We start from the raw sequence: 18,849 nt of genomic DNA, 5'->3' as shown, positions 1-18,849 counted from the left end.
GTCAAAGGTCACAGTTTGGATAATCCTATTATTATCAGTGAGCTTCCAATGACTTATTTAGAAGAATGAATATATGATTTATAATAACACCAGTAATAATAATCATGCACCTGGCTGGAAGAGAGCATTTCTGTGTTGGATTCATGTTTATCCTCAGCAGCAGAAACTCTCGTGATCTCCACAGATGAAATAAGAAACAGAGATTTCCTGTAACAACAGAATAATCCTTTGTACCTCTCAGTTCCTCTATTTTCTTTTGTGTAAACTCTGTTCCTCTCTCTCTCTCTCTCTCTCTCTCTCTCTCTCTCTCACACACACACACACACACACACACACACAGCTCCATTTGTGCAGGAATTGTAGAAACGGCCATTAGTCCACGCACTTCTCCATTAAAGAGAATATAACACCCTTTCCATAACACACATCAGTGACTCGTTTATGATTCTTTTTCTGTTGTTTTTGGGGCCGATTTGCCTTCATATGGACAGGAAGTTGGGGGGTGCGGGCGGGGGGGGACTGTGGTCAGTGAGGAACAAACGGATCCTGTAATTGTGAATGTTAGGCCGGCGAATGCGGAGAAGCCGGTTATGGTTTTTCATGGGAAAGCCCTGAGGTTGGATATGAAGGGAACACGGGTGGAGACAGGAGAGAAGGTGGAGGATGAGCTGTAACTCGGACACTGCATCAGTTGAGGCCGGTTTTAATTTGCTGGTTGATTCGGTTGGTCAGGGTTAGTCCTGGTGGTGGTGTCAGTTGATGTTTATTAGGGTTACGAATAAATTGTCTTGGTTTTGATTAATAATAATTTAGATTTTTGCTTTAGTCATTTGTGGCTGATTGTGATGGTCTCGGTCGGTTAGATAAGATTAGTATTGGTTGGTTGCTCAGGCTGGCTGATTCTCCTTCCGTTTGGCTTTTGAGGTTGGTTGAAGTTGGTGTTGGTTGGCCAGTTGACGTTGAACACTGAAGTTGTATCGTGTGGCTGAGTTAAGGTCGGTGTTGAGTTTGGTTGCTGATGCAGGCTGATGCTCATTTGAGTAGCCTTTGTTGGAAATCGGCTTTGGATTTGACAGTTGAATTCTGCAGAAATCAGACTTTTAAGTCACATAAAGCAATCGTGATGGATTCACCTCCGTCCGGCACATTGTGGACGTTGCATACACATTCATTGCCCGCACGGGCACTCTGCACAGAGTTTGCGTTTAATAACGTCGACGTTTGACTGCGTGTGCGTTTCACCCCCGGCCGCAGCCCTCAGGAAACAACTGCTTCACTTCACTGCTGTCATCACCCGGCTCCAGGTTTGTGGGGGGGGGAGGAAGGCGGCTGGTTAACCCCGCGCCAATTAGAGCTTCGGCTTACAGGCCATCCATCCGGACACACACGTATACGCACACACGCACTTCATTATTTGCTCTCGCCCCCATTCCTCCTTGGTTCCGTACGTTGTGGAGCTGCCTGCTGACAGCAGAAAGCCTCTAAATGCCACGTGACACAAACAGGCCGTTTTCCGTGTCGGTGCGGCTTCTTCGGGATGCTTTGGGATTAGTGCAGCCCTGTGTCAGCCCTGGGCTCCGGAAAGGCTGGGAAAAGCTGGGAATCGGGCCGAGCTGGCAGTGGGAGGAAGGGCCGATGCAGAGAAAGGCCTCTTTTCTGCTCGTGAAAAACGAGACTCACACCTTCTTTATTAAAATACTGTTTATGTGCGCCCGCCGGGTTATTACTTGGAGCGGCAACAGCCTGGATGTGTGGCGTTGGATTTTTACTGCCGTTCATGTGTTAATTTGAAATGATTGGAGTTTCTGCTGTTTCTTTTCTTTTTCTTTTTTTCCCGTCTTTCCTTATGATTTTCCAAAACAGGGATGTGGGCTCATAAAAAATATTTCAAAATGATCAGCACTTTTATACACTGAACAATGTGTTTAAAAATATATTGTGTGCATTCTTTATGAGGAACATTTCATGGGAAATGTGAACTTTTTTTGGTTTATTGGATGCATCACAGATATTTTGATGGTCGCATTGGTTTTTCTTAACCATTTCATAAAAGTTTGTTGTAGAATAATACTTGTTTTAAAATAATACTATAATAATACTGTCATAGGACGTACTATACTACAAATCTAATAACAAAATAAATAGATAATTTGAATAATTTATAAAGTAAAACAAAGTTTATTTCTACTTAATTGTTCCTAATTGTTCTTAATTAATACTTGTTAATATATTGCATTTTGGAATATCTAGTACATTATACATTAAGTATGCTTGTAAATAAAAGTGTAAGTAACTATATTACCATTTTTAAGTGGGTAAGCTTTAGAGAGTGGGTAAGCTTTATTCATAATATGTTTACATTTTAATTCTTCCATTGAATTCAGCACAGATATAATATAATATAAATTCAACATATGTAAAAAGGGATTTTGAGAAAAGCCTGACATTTAGTTTAGTGTTCTGTGGACGAGATTGAGGCATTTTGAAACACATGGGTGTCCAGCAGGTGGCGCTGAAGCGGTTAACATGCTGTCCTTCCAACGCCTATTCATTATGAATTCATTATTCAAATTTTATTCCACATGATTACTGCAGTCATTACAATTTCTCTTTAACTTAAAGAAACAGAAAAAAATGGGGTAAAGGGTATTCTATGGGAATGTTGTGAGAATGTTGGTGTGTGTGTGTGTGTGTGTGTGTGTGTGTGTGTGTGTGTGTGTGTGTGTTAGTCAGTGGCCTGAACTGTTGCCTACAGGCGTATCCTGAGGGTTTTTAACCTCTCTAATAATTTTACCGCAGGGTTTTAAGCCAAACCTGCCGGGGTTAAGCGCATTTTTTAGTCCAAACGCAAGCAGCTTCCTATTATATAAACACAAACACACACACACACCCAACACGCACACAGGGCCTTGCCAGAGTGTAACTGCCAGAGGATTTGTTTCACTCACGCCTTTTACTTTTTCCTGTTCACTTACCACACAACACCTCTCTTTCTCACTTGGTCCATTGCACTCAGTGTGTGTGTGTGTGTGTGTGTGTGTGTGTGTGTGTTTTAGAAACAGAACGTGTCTCTCCAACAGCTCCAACTGCCAAGTAAGAGGCTCAGAATTCTGATCCTGGGAATTAGAGCAGTGTGTTCACACCTCCCTCTCTCTCTCTCTTTCTCTCTCTCTCTCTCTCTCTCTCTCTCTAACACACAGACAGACAGACAACAAGTTTTCTGGCTATTAAAAATGACTACAGGATATAGGTATATGTGTGTGGTATGTGGGAATATGTGTAAAATAGATTATTATTGATGAAATCAAGACAGCATTTAGAATCAGCAAACACACAAACTGCATTTATTATTACTTGAGTCGAAATGTGTCCACAGTCAGTTCATGAACCTATTCTTGCAAACTCCGCCCACAGGTGTGAGGCCACCATATGGCACGTACTGAAACTGACTTAAGGTTTGTCATCATCCCAGCAGAAACCCTGCAATTGTTTGGCATAACAAATTTGTAAAAATGTGAAAAAATATTGATTAAACAGTGAAAGAGGTAATAATGTTGATGTTGATATGTAGAATTGTTCTAGAAGAACTGGGTGTCAGTCTCTCCCAACTCTATAAACTAATGAATGGTCTCCAACATGCAAAAGTCTACAGATGCAGACATCTGTCTGTATTTGCTCTTCATAGGTGATACATTGCATCCATATATAGTATCTACACTAATGGCATGTGTGTTTGTGTAAACAAAACTTTGTGGCCCTTCCCTGTATTCATGACCAAGTGCTCCCATTATGTGAGTATGTGCATGTATGAGGCCATCTTTGTGTGCGAGTGTGTGTGTGTGTGTGTGTGTGTGTGTGTGTCGGTATGCACTGTCCAAGCTCAGTTTCCTCGTTGCTCGTCTTCATCCACTCAGGGTTGAATGGGCTGATGGCTCAACGGTGGAACATGAGACCCCCCCCCACCTCCATTTAAACCCCGCCCATCAGTCACCATAGCAACCTGATCCCGCTGATACATGCAGACTATCGTACACAGGCCCAGTGTGCTGACCATCAAGAAATAAGCTCCTCCCACTGCAGAAACACATAGTTAAGCCCCTCCCATTAGAATCTTGTTTGTTTAAAACAAGGTAAATTAGAATTTGAAAAGTTAGAATTTTAAAACATATAAACATATGAATACACAGATCAGACAAAACTGTCATGATCCGGACTGGCAGGGGTTACTGACCGGAGGTTCGGGTCCGGACCGGAGGTTCATGTTAGTCTTGTGTAATGTTCCCTGGTCGTGTTCACCTGGTGTATATTTATATAATTGTATAAAACTATCCTGTTCGTGTCTGTTCGCCGTCGGGTCATTGTGCGTGTAGATGTTCCCTTGTCTCGTGAAGTTTGTATTAAACCCCTGTCGTGTGAAATTGTGCGAATGCGTCCTCCTTCATGCCATGTCCAGCCCACCCGTGACAAAAACATAAGCACAGAATGTGAAGTGATTGTGATACACAGCAGCACAGCACACGGTGCACACAGTGAAATTTGTCCTCTGCATTTAACTCATCGCCCTGAGTAAGCAGTGGGCAGCCAGGACAGGCACCTGGGGAGCATGTGTGGGGACGGTGCTTTTGCTCAGTGGCACCTCAGTGGCACCTTGGCAGATCGGGATTCGAACCAGCAACCTTCTGATTACGGGGTCACTTCCTTAACTGGTCATGGTGCCCATGCTGACCTGTCCACCACCAAAACATTTACATTTACAGCATTTATCAGACGCCCTTATCCAGAGCAACTTACAATCAGTAGTTACAGGGACAGTGTCCCCCTGGAGCAACTTAGGGATACGTGTCTTGCTCAGGGACGCAATGGAAGTAAGTGGGATTTGAACCTGGGTCTTCCGGTCATACGTGAGTGTGTTACCCACAAGGTAACACTTACTACCACTCTACTTGCTATAAAACCTGCTATAGTGTGCAACTGGACCACAAGTCAGTGTGGGTGGTAGTAGTTCCTATGAACCAGAAGTCCCAGGTTCAAATCCCACTTACCACCATTGTGTCCCTGAGCAAGACACTTAATCCTAAGTGTCTCCAGGGGGGGACTGTCCCTGTAACTTCTGATTGTAAGTTGCTCTGGATAAGGGCGTCTGATAAATGCTGTAAATGTAAGAAGGTGACCTGGTCTGAGGAATCCCACTTTTTTTACATCATCTGAATGACTGGGTACCGGGTGTCATATTCTGCACCTTAACAGTTTCAGACTGGAATTTTGTGGATTATTAGGGGGTTTTACTCAATATTAGGCTGATATAATAAACATGTGTACATATGTCTGTATTAAAATTCTGATCTTTTACTTCCAAATTCATACTGCAACTGTTCTCAGGTCCCAGATGGATCCGGATGTCATGCTGAATCCTCAGCGCTGTTTAAAAGTGAGATGTGGGGTCACCTTCGGGCTCCTGGCAAGGGAGACGAGCGAACGGGTCGGAGGTTAGAGGAGAGACGCCGGTGAGAGGGGAAAGGGAGGTGAGTGGCCATCCCGATGCTGTCTGTGTGTGTGTGTGTGTGTGTGTGTGTGTGTGTATGTGTGTGTGTGGTGTTGGGTGTCCTCGGCCCACGGGAGACTCACAGCATAAACCTGAGACCAGATACGGTTAATTATCCACCAGAGCCACACACACACACACACACAGAGACAGGGCGAGAGCGTCCAGCCATCAGACGAGGATTCTTTAGTTCACAGTTCAGCCAAAAGACGGACAGACGGAAGGACAGGCACATGTGGAACCTTCCTCTCCTCCTTCTTCTCCTCATCCCCCTGCTGCCAGGCCGGGTGTCCGGGTGCCGCTGCTCACCCGCGTCTTCAGCGCCATGCCCGCGGCAGTGAAGGCGGCTCTGGAGGCGGTGGTGGACGCAGGGGAGCTGGAGCTCGGGCAGGCCGGCTGGGATGTGGCGGAGCGGGACCGCGAGCGGGGCGGAGTCTTTGCCCTGGGCAAGGCGTCTCGCGAGCTGCTGAGGAACTTTCCCCATACCAAGCGCGTGGGCAGCTACCTGGTGGGCCGGATGATCAACAAGGGGTCCTTCGCCAAGGTGATGGAGGGTCTACACCTGAGCACCGGAGAGAAGGTGAGACCAACAGATCTGGGACCAGTGTGAAGATGTTTACTGCAGAACTGGTCCTCACTGGTTCTGATCAGACTGGCCCTTTAAAAACTCAGTTTAGAAATCATAAAAGATTCCAATGTTGTTAACATTCATAAATACAAACACACAATAAACACTTATGTTTTTTCTTTAGTCGTGTAATGTTGGCTTTGTGGGTCTACAGTCACACGCACACAAGCACACACACACACGGCGATGCTGAGTGTATACATTAGACATGCAGACAAGTACTCTAAGGGATATAAAGTGACATGGCGACACACAAGCTCCTAAAGGACAGGGAAACAGTCATTAAACGTTACACAAACAAACAAACACACACACACAAATGCACAGAGTCATATCGATGCATGCAGTTACACACCGACACACTCAATCAACCGTTTGAGGACCTGCTTTGTGACACACGCATACGTGCGATTATATGCCTATGAATCAGATAAGGCGTATCACACAGCTGTGTCATTCATCTCGCCGAGTGTGTGACATCCATTTTTCATGTGTCGTGTCTCTCGGGTTACACACTTGCACAACAGCAACCTTGAGTGTGGCATGTGTGTGTCTATGTGTGTCCGTGTGTGTGTGTTCAGGTGTACAGACCTCTACACACAATGTGTTTACTGCCTCTATAGGATTACACAGGGCAGATGTCAAGGTCTCTGTGTGTGTGTGTGTGTGTGTGTATGTGGTCACTCAGGTGTCCAGTTGATTCATGGGTCAGTAGGTCCTTCTTTTCCCTCTGTTTACTCTGGTCGTCATGTTGATGTCACAGTGAAGCTTCTCCCTCAGTGGGGGTCTGGACCAGTGAGTTAACGAAGTCAGCGGGGGGTCAGTGATGAGAGGCACAGATATACACACCACGTTTGTATGTGTGCGTGTGTGTGTGTGTGTGTTTCAGGTTGCCATAAAGGTGATCGATAAGAAGAAGGCACGCCAGGACTCGTACGTTCTGAAGAACATGAAGCGGGAGGCGCGGATCCATCAGATGATCCGTCACCCCAACGTGGTCCTGCTGCTGGAGACGCTGGAGACAGAGAACAGCTTCTACCTGGTGGTGGAACTCTGTGCTGGTGGGGACCTGATGGAGCGGATCTGCGACCGCAAGCGGCTGGACGAGAGGGAGGTCAGGAGGTTCACACGCCAGATCCTGTCTGCCGTAGAACACCTGCACCGGCACGGGATAGTGCACAGGTACACAATATACACACAAACACACACACCTTAACATACAATATACACACCAACATGAACAATAAATACACACATAAGGTGTATACACACACACACACACAAACACACACAAAATATACACATATAAACAGATGCACACAAATATACACTATACACACAAACACACAGATCCTGCCTGCAGGAGAAGGCAATGAGTACACAAACACACACATTTAAAATACACACAACTAAATACTTACACTCACGTACTTACTACACAGACACTTCCAGTCAAAAGTTTGGACGTCACTAATCTGTGGTGTTTATGGAGACTAAGATGGAGCCATTTGGAAGCATTTAATACACACACACACACACGCCAGGCCAATACATTTACATTTACAGCATTTGTCCAACGCCCTTATCCAGAGCGACATACAATCAGGAGTTACAGTGACAGTCCTCCTGGAGCAACTTAGGGTTAAGTGTCTTGCTCAGGGACACAAGTGGGTAGTAGGTGGGATTTGAACTGGGGTCTTCTGGTTCATAGGCAAGTGTTTTACCCTCTAGCCTACTACCACCCTACTCCCAATACTTATAACACATACTGGATGGAAGAATCCAATGCAATAAACACACAAACACCTACATGCAAGACATACTATAATTCTAAACATTTTATAGCAGTGTGTGTGTGTGTGTGTAGAGAGAGAGACAGAGAGAGAGAGGCAGTCACGGGTAATGGCTGAATGCTAAGCTGTTTAACTGCCTGTGAGTGACTGCAATGGGCCAACTAAGGGATCTGGATTTGTGTGTGTGTGTGTGTCCTGGCTCTGGTTGGTAGGGTGGGAATGTCATTACCGTGGTGATGACCTCATCACAACGCCCTACACCGGTTAACACATCATTCACAGACTTCCCTACTAATTGAGTCCCACAGTGAATCGGCAGAGTGATTTACACACACACACACACACACACACACACACACACGCATGTCATGCAAGAATCTTATGCACAGCAAACCATGAATGCACATACAACATTACAGTTCAGACACACTCACATGCATGAATCACAATCACATCACATCACATGTTCTCTTGAGGTTGTCCTCTTCTTCTTCTATGTATTTCAGGTGCTATCTCCTCCTCAGGTCCCTCACCACCTCTTTGTCTACCTGGGACTCTTCCTCCTCCTCCTCTCATTTGCACTTGTCTTTCCATTGTGATAAAAGACGGGTGGACCCGCCTGTAGTCCTTATATAGTGCACCCGATTGCTGTGTCTTCAAATAAGCACGTGTGTGTTTCCACAATGGGTGGAGGTGATAATCCAGTTTGTTCATATGTGTGGTCATGGGGAAGCCAGTGCTTCATTTTAATGAGGGCGTAAGGTGTGTAAGGTGTTTAAGTGTGTGTAGTCGTGGAAATCTTGCAAAAAAGGTGAAGCTGGCATTTTGTGCAATGTTGTGCAGATCTGCAGATGTGTTTTGCTCCTTGACGTAGAGATTTGCTAATTGTGTGAAAATATTCATTTAGTGACAATTGTACACCAGGGGTCTTGTAAACCGGGGGTCGTGAGTTCGATCCTCACTGGAGCCTTTAGATGTTAAGGTCAATTCAGTTTGGGGGCAGTGCTGGCCTAGCGGTTAAGGAAGCGGCCCCGTGATCAGAAGGTCCACCAAGGTGCCACTGAGATGCCACAGTGCCTGTCATGGCTGCCCGCTGCTCACCAAGGATGATGGTTAAAAGCAGAGGACACATGTTGTTGTGTCACCGTGTGCTGTGCTGCAGTGTTTCCGATAATATTAGAAAATGCATACATATACACACTTATGCATCTGTACACAAAAACACACACATTTACACATGAGTCAGATGAACCTCTAACACACACACACAGGCGCACACAGGCACGCTTCCTTGACTGTTTTAGATATGATAGCGGGTCGTTGTGGAAACTGTGCTCCTCGGGTTAATGATAGATGAAACTCGACCAGCCGCACCTTCTCCTGATGAGACCTCAGAGACGACCGATGGATGGCGAGGCGACTCCGTGACATTAGATTTTACGTTGATTAGATTTTAAATGATATCCCCATCAGTTTTCTCTAATGAGACCTTTTAATCCGAGGAGGAAGTCGTAACCTACTCTGACTTTTCTACTTGGGCCAGATGGTATAAAACTGTACCCATGGTGGCCCTCCAAGTGCTGCTCCATGTGGTCTGAGCGATCCAGACCAACGCTGGGTTTCCAATAAGAGCCGAAAGGCTCCGGTCATTTTCCCCTCATCAGCGGCAGTTCTGCTAAACAGTTCCAATTCTTTTCATCTGAAACTCGTTCTGCAGGCCCAGACCGGAGCGCTGCCATGATGGGCTGCCGGGGGCGTGGCCAAAAGCCATGTCTGTGAAAATGGAAAATGGGAGAGAAACCTCAGGGAGGGCTGGCTCCTTTATGGGCCTTTTTTAACATTTTCATTTTGATGTGAGGAATTTATGAGAGCACAGCACGTGTGGCCGAGGGTCAGAGAGACAGGCAGTATGAGAGAGACAGGCAGACAGACAGACAGACAGACAGGAAAGCAGGTCCTTACAAGAGTCTCAATTTAGCAAAACCCTGGTTTTGATTAAAGCATGAGGGAAATTTTCCAGACATTTTGAGACTTGGAAGGCTGATCAAATCAGTCATGGAGTGTGGTTGCAGAGTCAAACACACACACACGGAGGCAGAAACAGCGAGGGTTTGTGCAGAGTTTAACCTCTTCTTCTCCTTCTAGAGACCTGAAGATTGAAAACTTCCTCTTGGATGAGCACAACAACATCAAGATTGTGGGTGAGTGCAAGCGTTTATGTGTATGTGTGTGTATTTAGTATTTAGAAGGGTATATGTGACACTGTATAGTGGGTTCTGTATGTTAAAATGCATGGTATAGTACTGTACAATGTTTTTATATATTTGTGATATGGAATTTTATGTTATGAGGGTCTCATGTTATGTATATTATGATTTGGATAGATTTCAGCGAACGTGTTATATTATGCTATGATATATAAAGGAATATATGTGGTAAGGTAGAAGATTGTGGGGTGGTAAGTATGGTATGTGCAACATATTTGGTGTGTGTTGAGTTATAAGTGTGTGTGTATAGTAAGTCCATGGTGTTGGGTCACGTGGTCTCTGCGCTGTGAAGTGACCTGACGGGTTAAAGAGTGCAGCGTGGCTGTAATAGATCTATTAAAAACCCACATACTCAGTTCAGCCCAGATTACAACATTAGTGCAGCAGAGACCATAACCAGAGTTCAGGCTCAGAACAGGGTGCCTGTTACGGGTGAACAGCATGAGTGGTGGCGTGTGTGATTTATGTCTTTTTATTTAATGAGCTTTTACATTAAAAGCACATACACACACACACACACACACACACAATCAGTGGCTCCTCTCCCACTGGCAGTGTGTGTGTGCTACAAATAGACTTTATTAATATGTGTGAGTATGTGATATAAGTATTGGCCTGGTGTGTGTGTGTGTGTGTGTATTAAAGACTTCGGCCTCAGTAATACCCTGAAGACAGACGCTCTTGCTCTGGACTTGCTCAACACACAGTGCGGCAGCCCCGCCTACGCTGCTCCAGAGCTCCTCGCTCACAAGAAGTACGGCCCAAAGGTGGACGTGTGGTCAGTGTGAGTATGTGGGGTCAGTATGGTGGTCAGTGTGATTATATGGTCGGTACACGCAGTCAGTGGGACCGTATTTTGCGTGCATGCCTGGTGCAATCATTAGCGAGTGAGTGTGCGCAGCACGTGTACGTGTTTTGATTGGTCGGTATGAGTATACATCATCAGTGTAGGTGTGTGTGGTGAGTATGCATGGTCAGTAGGATCACCTGTGTTGAACAGTTGAGCATGCATGGTCAACGTGAATATTCATAGTCACACAAGAACTCCAATACACTGCAGCACTTTCACTTCCACTTTCAACAACTCTGGACTCCATCCCCACCAGAATTTTTGCACAAACTCTTTACTCTTTTTTTTTTTTTTTTTTTACTCTTGCACAATTGTTTTCACTTTTTCACTTTATACCTTGCTGTTACACATATTTTATGTTTTATGTTATTTGCGATATTTGCATATTGGTAATCATTGTATACTTGCAATATTTGCAATACTGTGGTATGTAGCAGTCGCCAAAGCATTTCACTGCATCTCATACCATGTATGACGGTGGCCTAGCGATTAAGGAAGCGGCCCCCCGTAATCAGAAGGTTGCCAGTTCGAATCCCGATCCGCCAAGGTGCCACTGAGGTGCCACTGAGCAAAGCACCTTCCCCACACATCACCTGTAATGGCTGCCCACTGCTCACTCAGGGTGATGGGTTAAATGCAGAGGACAAATTTCACCGTGTGCTGTGCTGCTGTGTATCACATGTGACAATCACTTCACTTTCACTAATGTTTATTTGAATTTGAATGTGTGTATGTGTTGGTATGTACCTGAGTATTGAGCATGGTCAGTAGGATTGCCTGTGTTGAACAGTTGAGTATGCATGGTCAACGTGAGTACTTGTGGTCAGCCTAAGTATGTGTGGTTAGTATGCATGAGCATGTGCTGAGTACAGTCAAGGAAGACAAACAACATGCTTAAGATGCAGAAACACAGATATGTGTGTGCCTGTGTGTTTAGGGGGGTCAGCACGTTCGCCATGCTGACTGGAACGCTGCCTTTCACTGTTGAGCCTTTCAACATCAAGCAGCTGCACCAGAAGATGGTGAATGGAGAGATGAGCGCTATTCCGTCTGACATCAGTAAAGGTAACACACACACAGAGGCATTTTTAAAGGGTTAAAATATGCAATAAGAATGCAGTGGGTGGGGCCTGTAAGGTCTTCTCATGTAACATCAAACATCTCTGTCAAGTGTTCCTTTGTCCAGCTCAGTATGGACTGTAGAAGGCCTGTAGAACATTTTACCATTTTGGGGAAGAGCTTTTATTTAGCATTTTTACAACAGAATTATGTGCACAGCACGAGTTCACGAGTATATTGTGTCACACGTTTAATATCCGTCCGTTTTTTTCTTTACTAAGAAACACACTTCCTGTACTGTACAGGAGTGTATGTGCACCGTGTGTTTTCTGTGTGTGTGAGTGTGTGTGTGTGTGTGGTCACTTTCACCGCGGCTGCACAGGATCCAGCCCCCGTGGCCTCTGCTCGAGTAGCGAATGCGTAAATGTGTCCGCCGCTCCCCGTGAGCCAACCTGACACTAAAGAGCGCGCCGCGTGCCAAGGTGCCCCGGGCTGACCTCTCAGCTGGCACAGACGGAGGCGCCTTCACTCGATCCCGCATTACGTAGCGGATCGCTGTTTCAGCCTGACATTAACGACGTTAAGTTCTGATGGACGAACAGCGTCAATAATCAATCGCCGTTTGATCGAGCGTTTATGTATTTATGGATTACTGATGGGTGAATTGAGGATCTGGGTACAGAGTTGATGAGGGGGACAGAAACCAGCAGCCAGGCCATGAAGACGGCGTGTTGGAGCAGGAAGAATTGAGATGGTCGGAAACTCAGCCACCTGTTTTGACGGGTCAGAGTGACCCTGCTGACCTGCATCCACCACGTGAAGATATAACGTTCTGGGTTTTTCGCCTACAGCTGTCAACAGTTGTTATTAATGTTGTGGCCGATGGCTGTAAGAGGGTAACATCTCCAGGGGACTCATATCTCAACACTCCAGCTCACTGGCCACAAACTCGGGTTTCCTCGCCTGTCCAGAGACGCCAGACGGACCGTATCAGTGTCTCTTGACTGCTTGGTGTGTTTGTGCGGGAGAGTCGGTAGAAGGTCTGGGGTACAACACAACAATGCCAAAGCGAAGGACCTTCGCGTCTCTCTGTCTCGGGTGTCCAGGTGCGGTCCAGTTTGTTCTCTCTCTGCTGGAGGCCGATCCGGCGAAGAGGCCGAGTGTGAAGGAGGCCATGGAGGATAAATGGCTGAACGAGGGCTACGCCAAGAAACCGCTCAGCGCCCTCTCCTATAAAAACAGGTACGAATCGCAAAAACGCACGTCCACTCAGGCTGGGATTTGGCAGGGGTGGGCGTGGCCAAAGCCTGACCCGCCTCTCGTCCTGCAGGCTGAGGCCCGAGGAGCTCAACTCCTCCGTTCTGAACGACATGGCCGAGTTGCTGGGATTCGCTGTCTCTGACGCCATCCACGCAGTCATCAACAACAAACCTTCTGCCGCCATGGCAACGTACCACCTTCTGCTGAAGAAGCTCCGGAGTCACCAGAAAGGAACCAAAGGAATGAGGGTACTCACACAAAACACACACACACGCACACACCTAAGATTTTTGAGAAACCTCCAGATTTTGGCAGGTTTACTTCTATTTCAGCAACTGCAGCAATCATCAAGTTGGAAGGCCAGACCCTAATAAACGGGGTTTGTACATGGACCACATATAATGGGTTATTTAGAGGTGACAGACCATGATAGAACTTCAGAAATGAGCTCTGAGACTCAATGGCACATCTTTTCATCAGCTCAGGCTCTTCCTCCATCCAGACTATAGTAATGCTTATTTTTATATATACTTTTATTCTGTAAGGTGACATCTTGTTAGAAAGTCACCCTGAAATAAAATGTATTATTATTATTAATATTATTTTTATATTATTATTTTTTTATAATAATAATAATAATAATATCGACAATATGATTAGGGGTGGTATTACTTGCCTTGTAGTTGAATAGGGCAACCCAACACAAACACCACATTTACCAATACATCTAAATCAGAATAATCAATGTAATCATTGTTCCATTTATTCATTTGTTTCTTGATGCTAAGATTTACCCAGTGGTCCTTATATTAATTTGTCAATATTAACATTGGTATAATTTTGTGTAATGTTCAAAAACATTTAATTCTGCTGTCGCAGCAGAAAGGTGAGAGTGGCGAATGGGGCGTGGCCAACAGGCTTGTCTGGAGAGAGAAGACTAGCAGCTCAATGAAGAACCACCAACAGGTAAACAAATTCCAGGCGTTCAATAAAATTCCAAATTGGAGTTCAACTGATCATCGTCCGGTCAAATTTTATTTAGAAGGAGGCAGGCAACGACAGGAGCACCAGACAGTCCGGAAAGACCCAGCGGAACCAATCAGAGGACAGGGTTTCTCAAAGCAGCAGGAAGGCAGTGAGGGAGATGCAGCCGAGTGCATCAGCGTCCCCATCACATCCGTCTGCGGACGGAATCACGGACGAGGAGATCGGAATCAGCCTGGAAACCAGAGACACGCTTTTTCCAGAAGGTTCCATTTGTTACCATTAACCTTTAATAAGGTGACCACACCTGTGTTCATCAGTGGGCAGTGTGTGACGAGGGTGTGTGGAGTGGACCAGTGTCCACCATCCAAACAAATCCAGACAGCAAATACTGACCATTGATGAAGGGTCAGAGTGGGCGTGTCCTGACCTTCAAACCTTTTTTCTTATGGTGGCAGAAACTGATATATTTTGTGTGTGTTTGTGTGTGCGCATGTGTGTATGTGTCTGTGTCACAGTCTCCCCACCAAAGTGCTCGTGTAGAGAAGGTTCCGGCTCAAAGCTCTGTGACTCCACCCCCTGTGAAACATCCATCACTGTGGAAACAACAAAGGATCACTCACTACTGTCAATCAAGCCACCACGCCCTCATGAGCTCCACCCATCCCGCACTGACCACACCCCTGCAGTGGAGACTCCGCCTCACGAAAAACTCGAAAAACTTCAGACCTTCTACATGGAAAGGGGTGCGATGACGTCGCCCAGAGAGCATCTGGACAGCAGGGCTGGGCAGCAGTTCAAGGATGTTCTATTGGCCATAAAGGAGAAGACCACGCCCCCTGCTCGTCACTTCAGCGACATGGAAACCACAGCCGGGTCAGGCAACAGCACCCAGGGTTCCCCTCTGCCACGACTACGTCGTGCTGGAACTCTGAAAGAGACCACGTCCAAGAAACTGACCTGGGTGGGGCTGACGCGAGTTGGGGGAGGGGCTCCGGGGGAGGGGACTTCACCTTTCCTGGTGAATGGCACCAAGCCGCCGGCGTTCCCCAGCCAGCGGCCGCAGGCCCTCCTCATCAAGAGCATCCGCCACAGCAAAGACAAGAGGGCCCTGGGGGCGGGGCCGGGGACAGCGGTGACCACGGGCAACGGGGCGAAGAGGAACGCCGTGCAGCTGAAGGGTTCGGCCCAGCGCCGACCTGGACAACTGAACCTCCCCATGCTGCGGACGGCGTTCCACAGCAAAACGGACAAAACCAACCAGCTGCTGCGCATGGACTTCCGATGAGATGGCGAGGGACCGTCCCACACCAGCTTCAGAATCGTCCTGGGCATTTCAGAAGCTGAAAGGTTGGTTCCTGGACACTTCAAGCGGGCACGTCATGCAGCGAGACCCGCACTCGGATTCAGCGGTTCCTTTCAAAACAGATTTCTGAGCAGAACCAGAACCCCTGATCCTGTCTGTGGAAATGGGGTCTGTCACTGAAAAACACACAAATACACACACACACACACACACACACACACGTGCCAAAGGGCAGGTTTCTATCCCACAAATACATTCCTGTTACAAGCACTTGTCACCCACCTACATGTTGCAAAATCCAAGCGATTCCCGGACCTCCGCTCGTCACCACTGAACGGCGAGAAATTTTATAAAACAGATTTTTGTTACTTTTATGTTTTATTGGTGCAATAAAAGCCTCACGTTCCGTGGCTCGTCGTGCATTTCCTGCTCTGGCAGTTTGTTCGTTTAAAAATATGAAAAATCGTTTTACAGCACTTGGGAGAAGAAATAAAACTTATTTACCTGTTTGTTTGTTGTCCGCATGCAGTAAATTCACAGTGTGCGATGGGCTCAGCCCATGCGACGTCCATGTAAAGTTATTTCACGGATTCGATTCTGAACGGCTCATAAATATTGGAAGATTAATGCTGAAAACAGTTAAAAATACATTTTTGATTTCATAGTTTAGATTCTTGATGCCAAAATGTACAGAGCAGCTCAGTGTCGCTCTTGTTGTGTTTTTTTAAAACACAATTTTAGTAATCTGGCCGCAGCATTTTGAACGAATTAAATGCAGATTGACTGACTCCAACAATCCTTATGAGCATTTACGCGCACCACAGGTAAACGCCACGCCCCCGCATGCCCCGCCCACGTGGTGCTGCGGGTGCTGAATTATGCAGGTTGAGGAATCTTGTCCAGCGCTGAATTATTGAGTGTGTGTTGGGTGCGTTGGGTGAGGAGTGCTGGGGACAGATTGAGTTCGGCCGGCGCCGCCGGGGTTCCTTCCTCCGCTGAGGATCCCGATTTTAGCTTATTAATAATCTGCTGTTTGTTGTATTTGGACCGGTCGGTGTGCGGAGGAACCCGGCAGAGGTGCAGTTACCAGTGATAATGTCAGAAGTTTGCAGTGAAAGTGAACCACAGCCCACGATGCACACAACAAAATGTGTCCTCTGCATTTAACGCACCACCCAGCAGTGTTTGGGGACGGTACCTTGATCAAGGGAGCCTCACTGGCACCTTGACGGTCCGGCATTTTAAACTGCAACCCTTCGCTTACGGGACTGTACGTTTCCATGTAGACCATGTAGCATCTGATTGACAGGACTGGCAACTGGTTTTCTGCTGCTGACGTCCATCACTTTGCCTATTCTCATCCACATCAACCTACACGTTTTCTCTTTTTTCGCTCCATTCTCCATTAACCCTATGATCCTTACAGTTTTTGCGTGAAAACCCCAGTAGGTCAGCGGGTTCTTTAATACTCAGGCCAGCCAATCTGGCACCAACAAGCCTGCCATGTTCAAAGTCACTTAAACCCGCTTTCTTCCCCATTCTGACGTGCAGTGAGTTGCTGCCATGTGATTGGCTGATCAGCTATTTCTGTTTACAAGCAATGTAACAGGTGCACATGGTCGGTGAATGTGTGCTTTTGCATTAGAACAAAAATATATTACAGTGAAGCACAAAACATAATGGGATGATGAGAAAACTCATCTTGAGTTAACAGAATCTTTCTTAAAGGTCCCCTGACATGTAAATGTCACTTTGTGGGGTTATTCAACATTAATACGAGTTCCCCAAGTCTGTCTATGGTCCTGCAGTGTCTAGAAAGGCCGATAGATGTAAAGAGTGCTTTGGTCATTTCTCCCCGCCGTTCAGAGAGCGGCAGCTCATACGGTCGGATCGGGACATTTTTTTATCCTGGAAAACAGCGATACAACGTCCTGTCTGTGCCAAACACTGTGGTTCGTGAATGGTGTTGATGATGTCACTCCCTCGAATGCCCCCTCAACTTCTACAGGCCGCTCTGCTCCTCGCCTCTCGTTGTGGAATGGATCAAAGTGGCTGTAATTCTGCACCCAGTGCTGAATTTCAAATAGACTTCAGATGCATTATTAGGGACCACTAAGACCAATATAAAATCAAAAGGGGGTCAGGAGACCTTTCATTCACGCTCCAAAAAAACCCCCTTTTCAGTAAAAACATCGTCCCTGCCTGGTTTCATGCATCATAAAATAAAAAGATTGATTTATTACAGAATAACCCCGGTTGCGAAATTAGACTGTAGATGATATTGCAGTTGATGAAATCATTGATGAGACGTCGTTGTACTGTGCATCGTCTTGTGAAACGGGATCCGAAGTGGCGCACAGCTCCGGGATGAGGACGGTGGGACTGGGGAGGGATGTCTGCACTCACTCACTTCACACGTCTGAAATGAAAAAGGAAAAGAGTGCAGACTGGCAGCAGACTCAGCGGTTCTGCGCCAGGCGGAGCCCTGGCCATTTTAATCCAGACGAACACAAATAAAACCTGAACGCTACGCATGCACGCACACACACACATAAAATGTGACGTTATCGAACTTCATATTGGTATTCGTCCAACTAAACTACAGGGTGGGCCCTTAATATGGATACACCTTGATAAGATGGGAATGGTTGGTGACAATGAACACATTTAATAAGTGGTCAGTAACTTGTAAATAAGAATAAAGTTACGTTAAAACCATTGTTTTTCTTGTGAAATTACCAATAAATTTGATGTGTCACATGACCCTCTTCCTATTGAAAAAAACAAAAGATGACCGACTTCAAAATGGCCAGTATGGTCACCACCCATCTTGAAAAGTTTGCCCCCTCACAAATACTAATGTGCCACAAACAGGACGTTAATATCACCAACCATTCCCATTTTATTAAGGTGTGTCCATATAAATGGCCACCCTGTACGGGTAAATATGCAAACCCGGAATCATCAGTTCTCTGGCTAAGAAACCCAGATACTCCTGCACAAAGAGTTTCGACACGGCCCAAACTGGGCTAGATGCTCTACGCACGATCTGCAAATCCAGGAACAACAAGGTGACTGTGGAATGTCACAGATCAGAGGAGAAGCTTGGAGACTGGGATCGGTGCATGGCCTAGTGAAGCAGTTACCAACGCTGGGCTAA

The 18,849-nt window shown here is 46.2% G+C and overlaps 1 protein-coding gene across 1 annotated transcript; it reads left to right on the top strand.

Moving 5' to 3' along the window:
- The first annotated feature begins 5,867 nt into the window (after positions 1-5,867).
- LOC114763558 (hormonally up-regulated neu tumor-associated kinase homolog A) lies at positions 5,868-15,998 on the top strand. The gene is made up of 10 exons (XM_028953316.1): positions 5,868-6,122; positions 7,060-7,352; positions 10,109-10,164; positions 10,876-11,014; positions 12,018-12,145; positions 13,246-13,381; positions 13,470-13,647; positions 14,282-14,365; positions 14,442-14,649; positions 14,902-15,998. Exons 1-10 carry the CDS (start codon positions 5,868-5,870, stop codon positions 15,669-15,671), a joined length of 2,247 nt encoding a protein of 748 aa, XP_028809149.1. The 3' UTR covers positions 15,672-15,998.
- Positions 15,999-18,849: the final 2,851 nt, after the last annotated feature.

This window comes from Denticeps clupeoides, chromosome 14 (genome assembly GCF_900700375.1).
Source record: "Denticeps clupeoides chromosome 14, fDenClu1.1, whole genome shotgun sequence".
NCBI lineage: Eukaryota > Metazoa > Chordata > Actinopteri > Clupeiformes > Denticipitidae > Denticeps > Denticeps clupeoides.
This window is presented reverse-complemented; position numbering and strand designations above follow the sequence as displayed.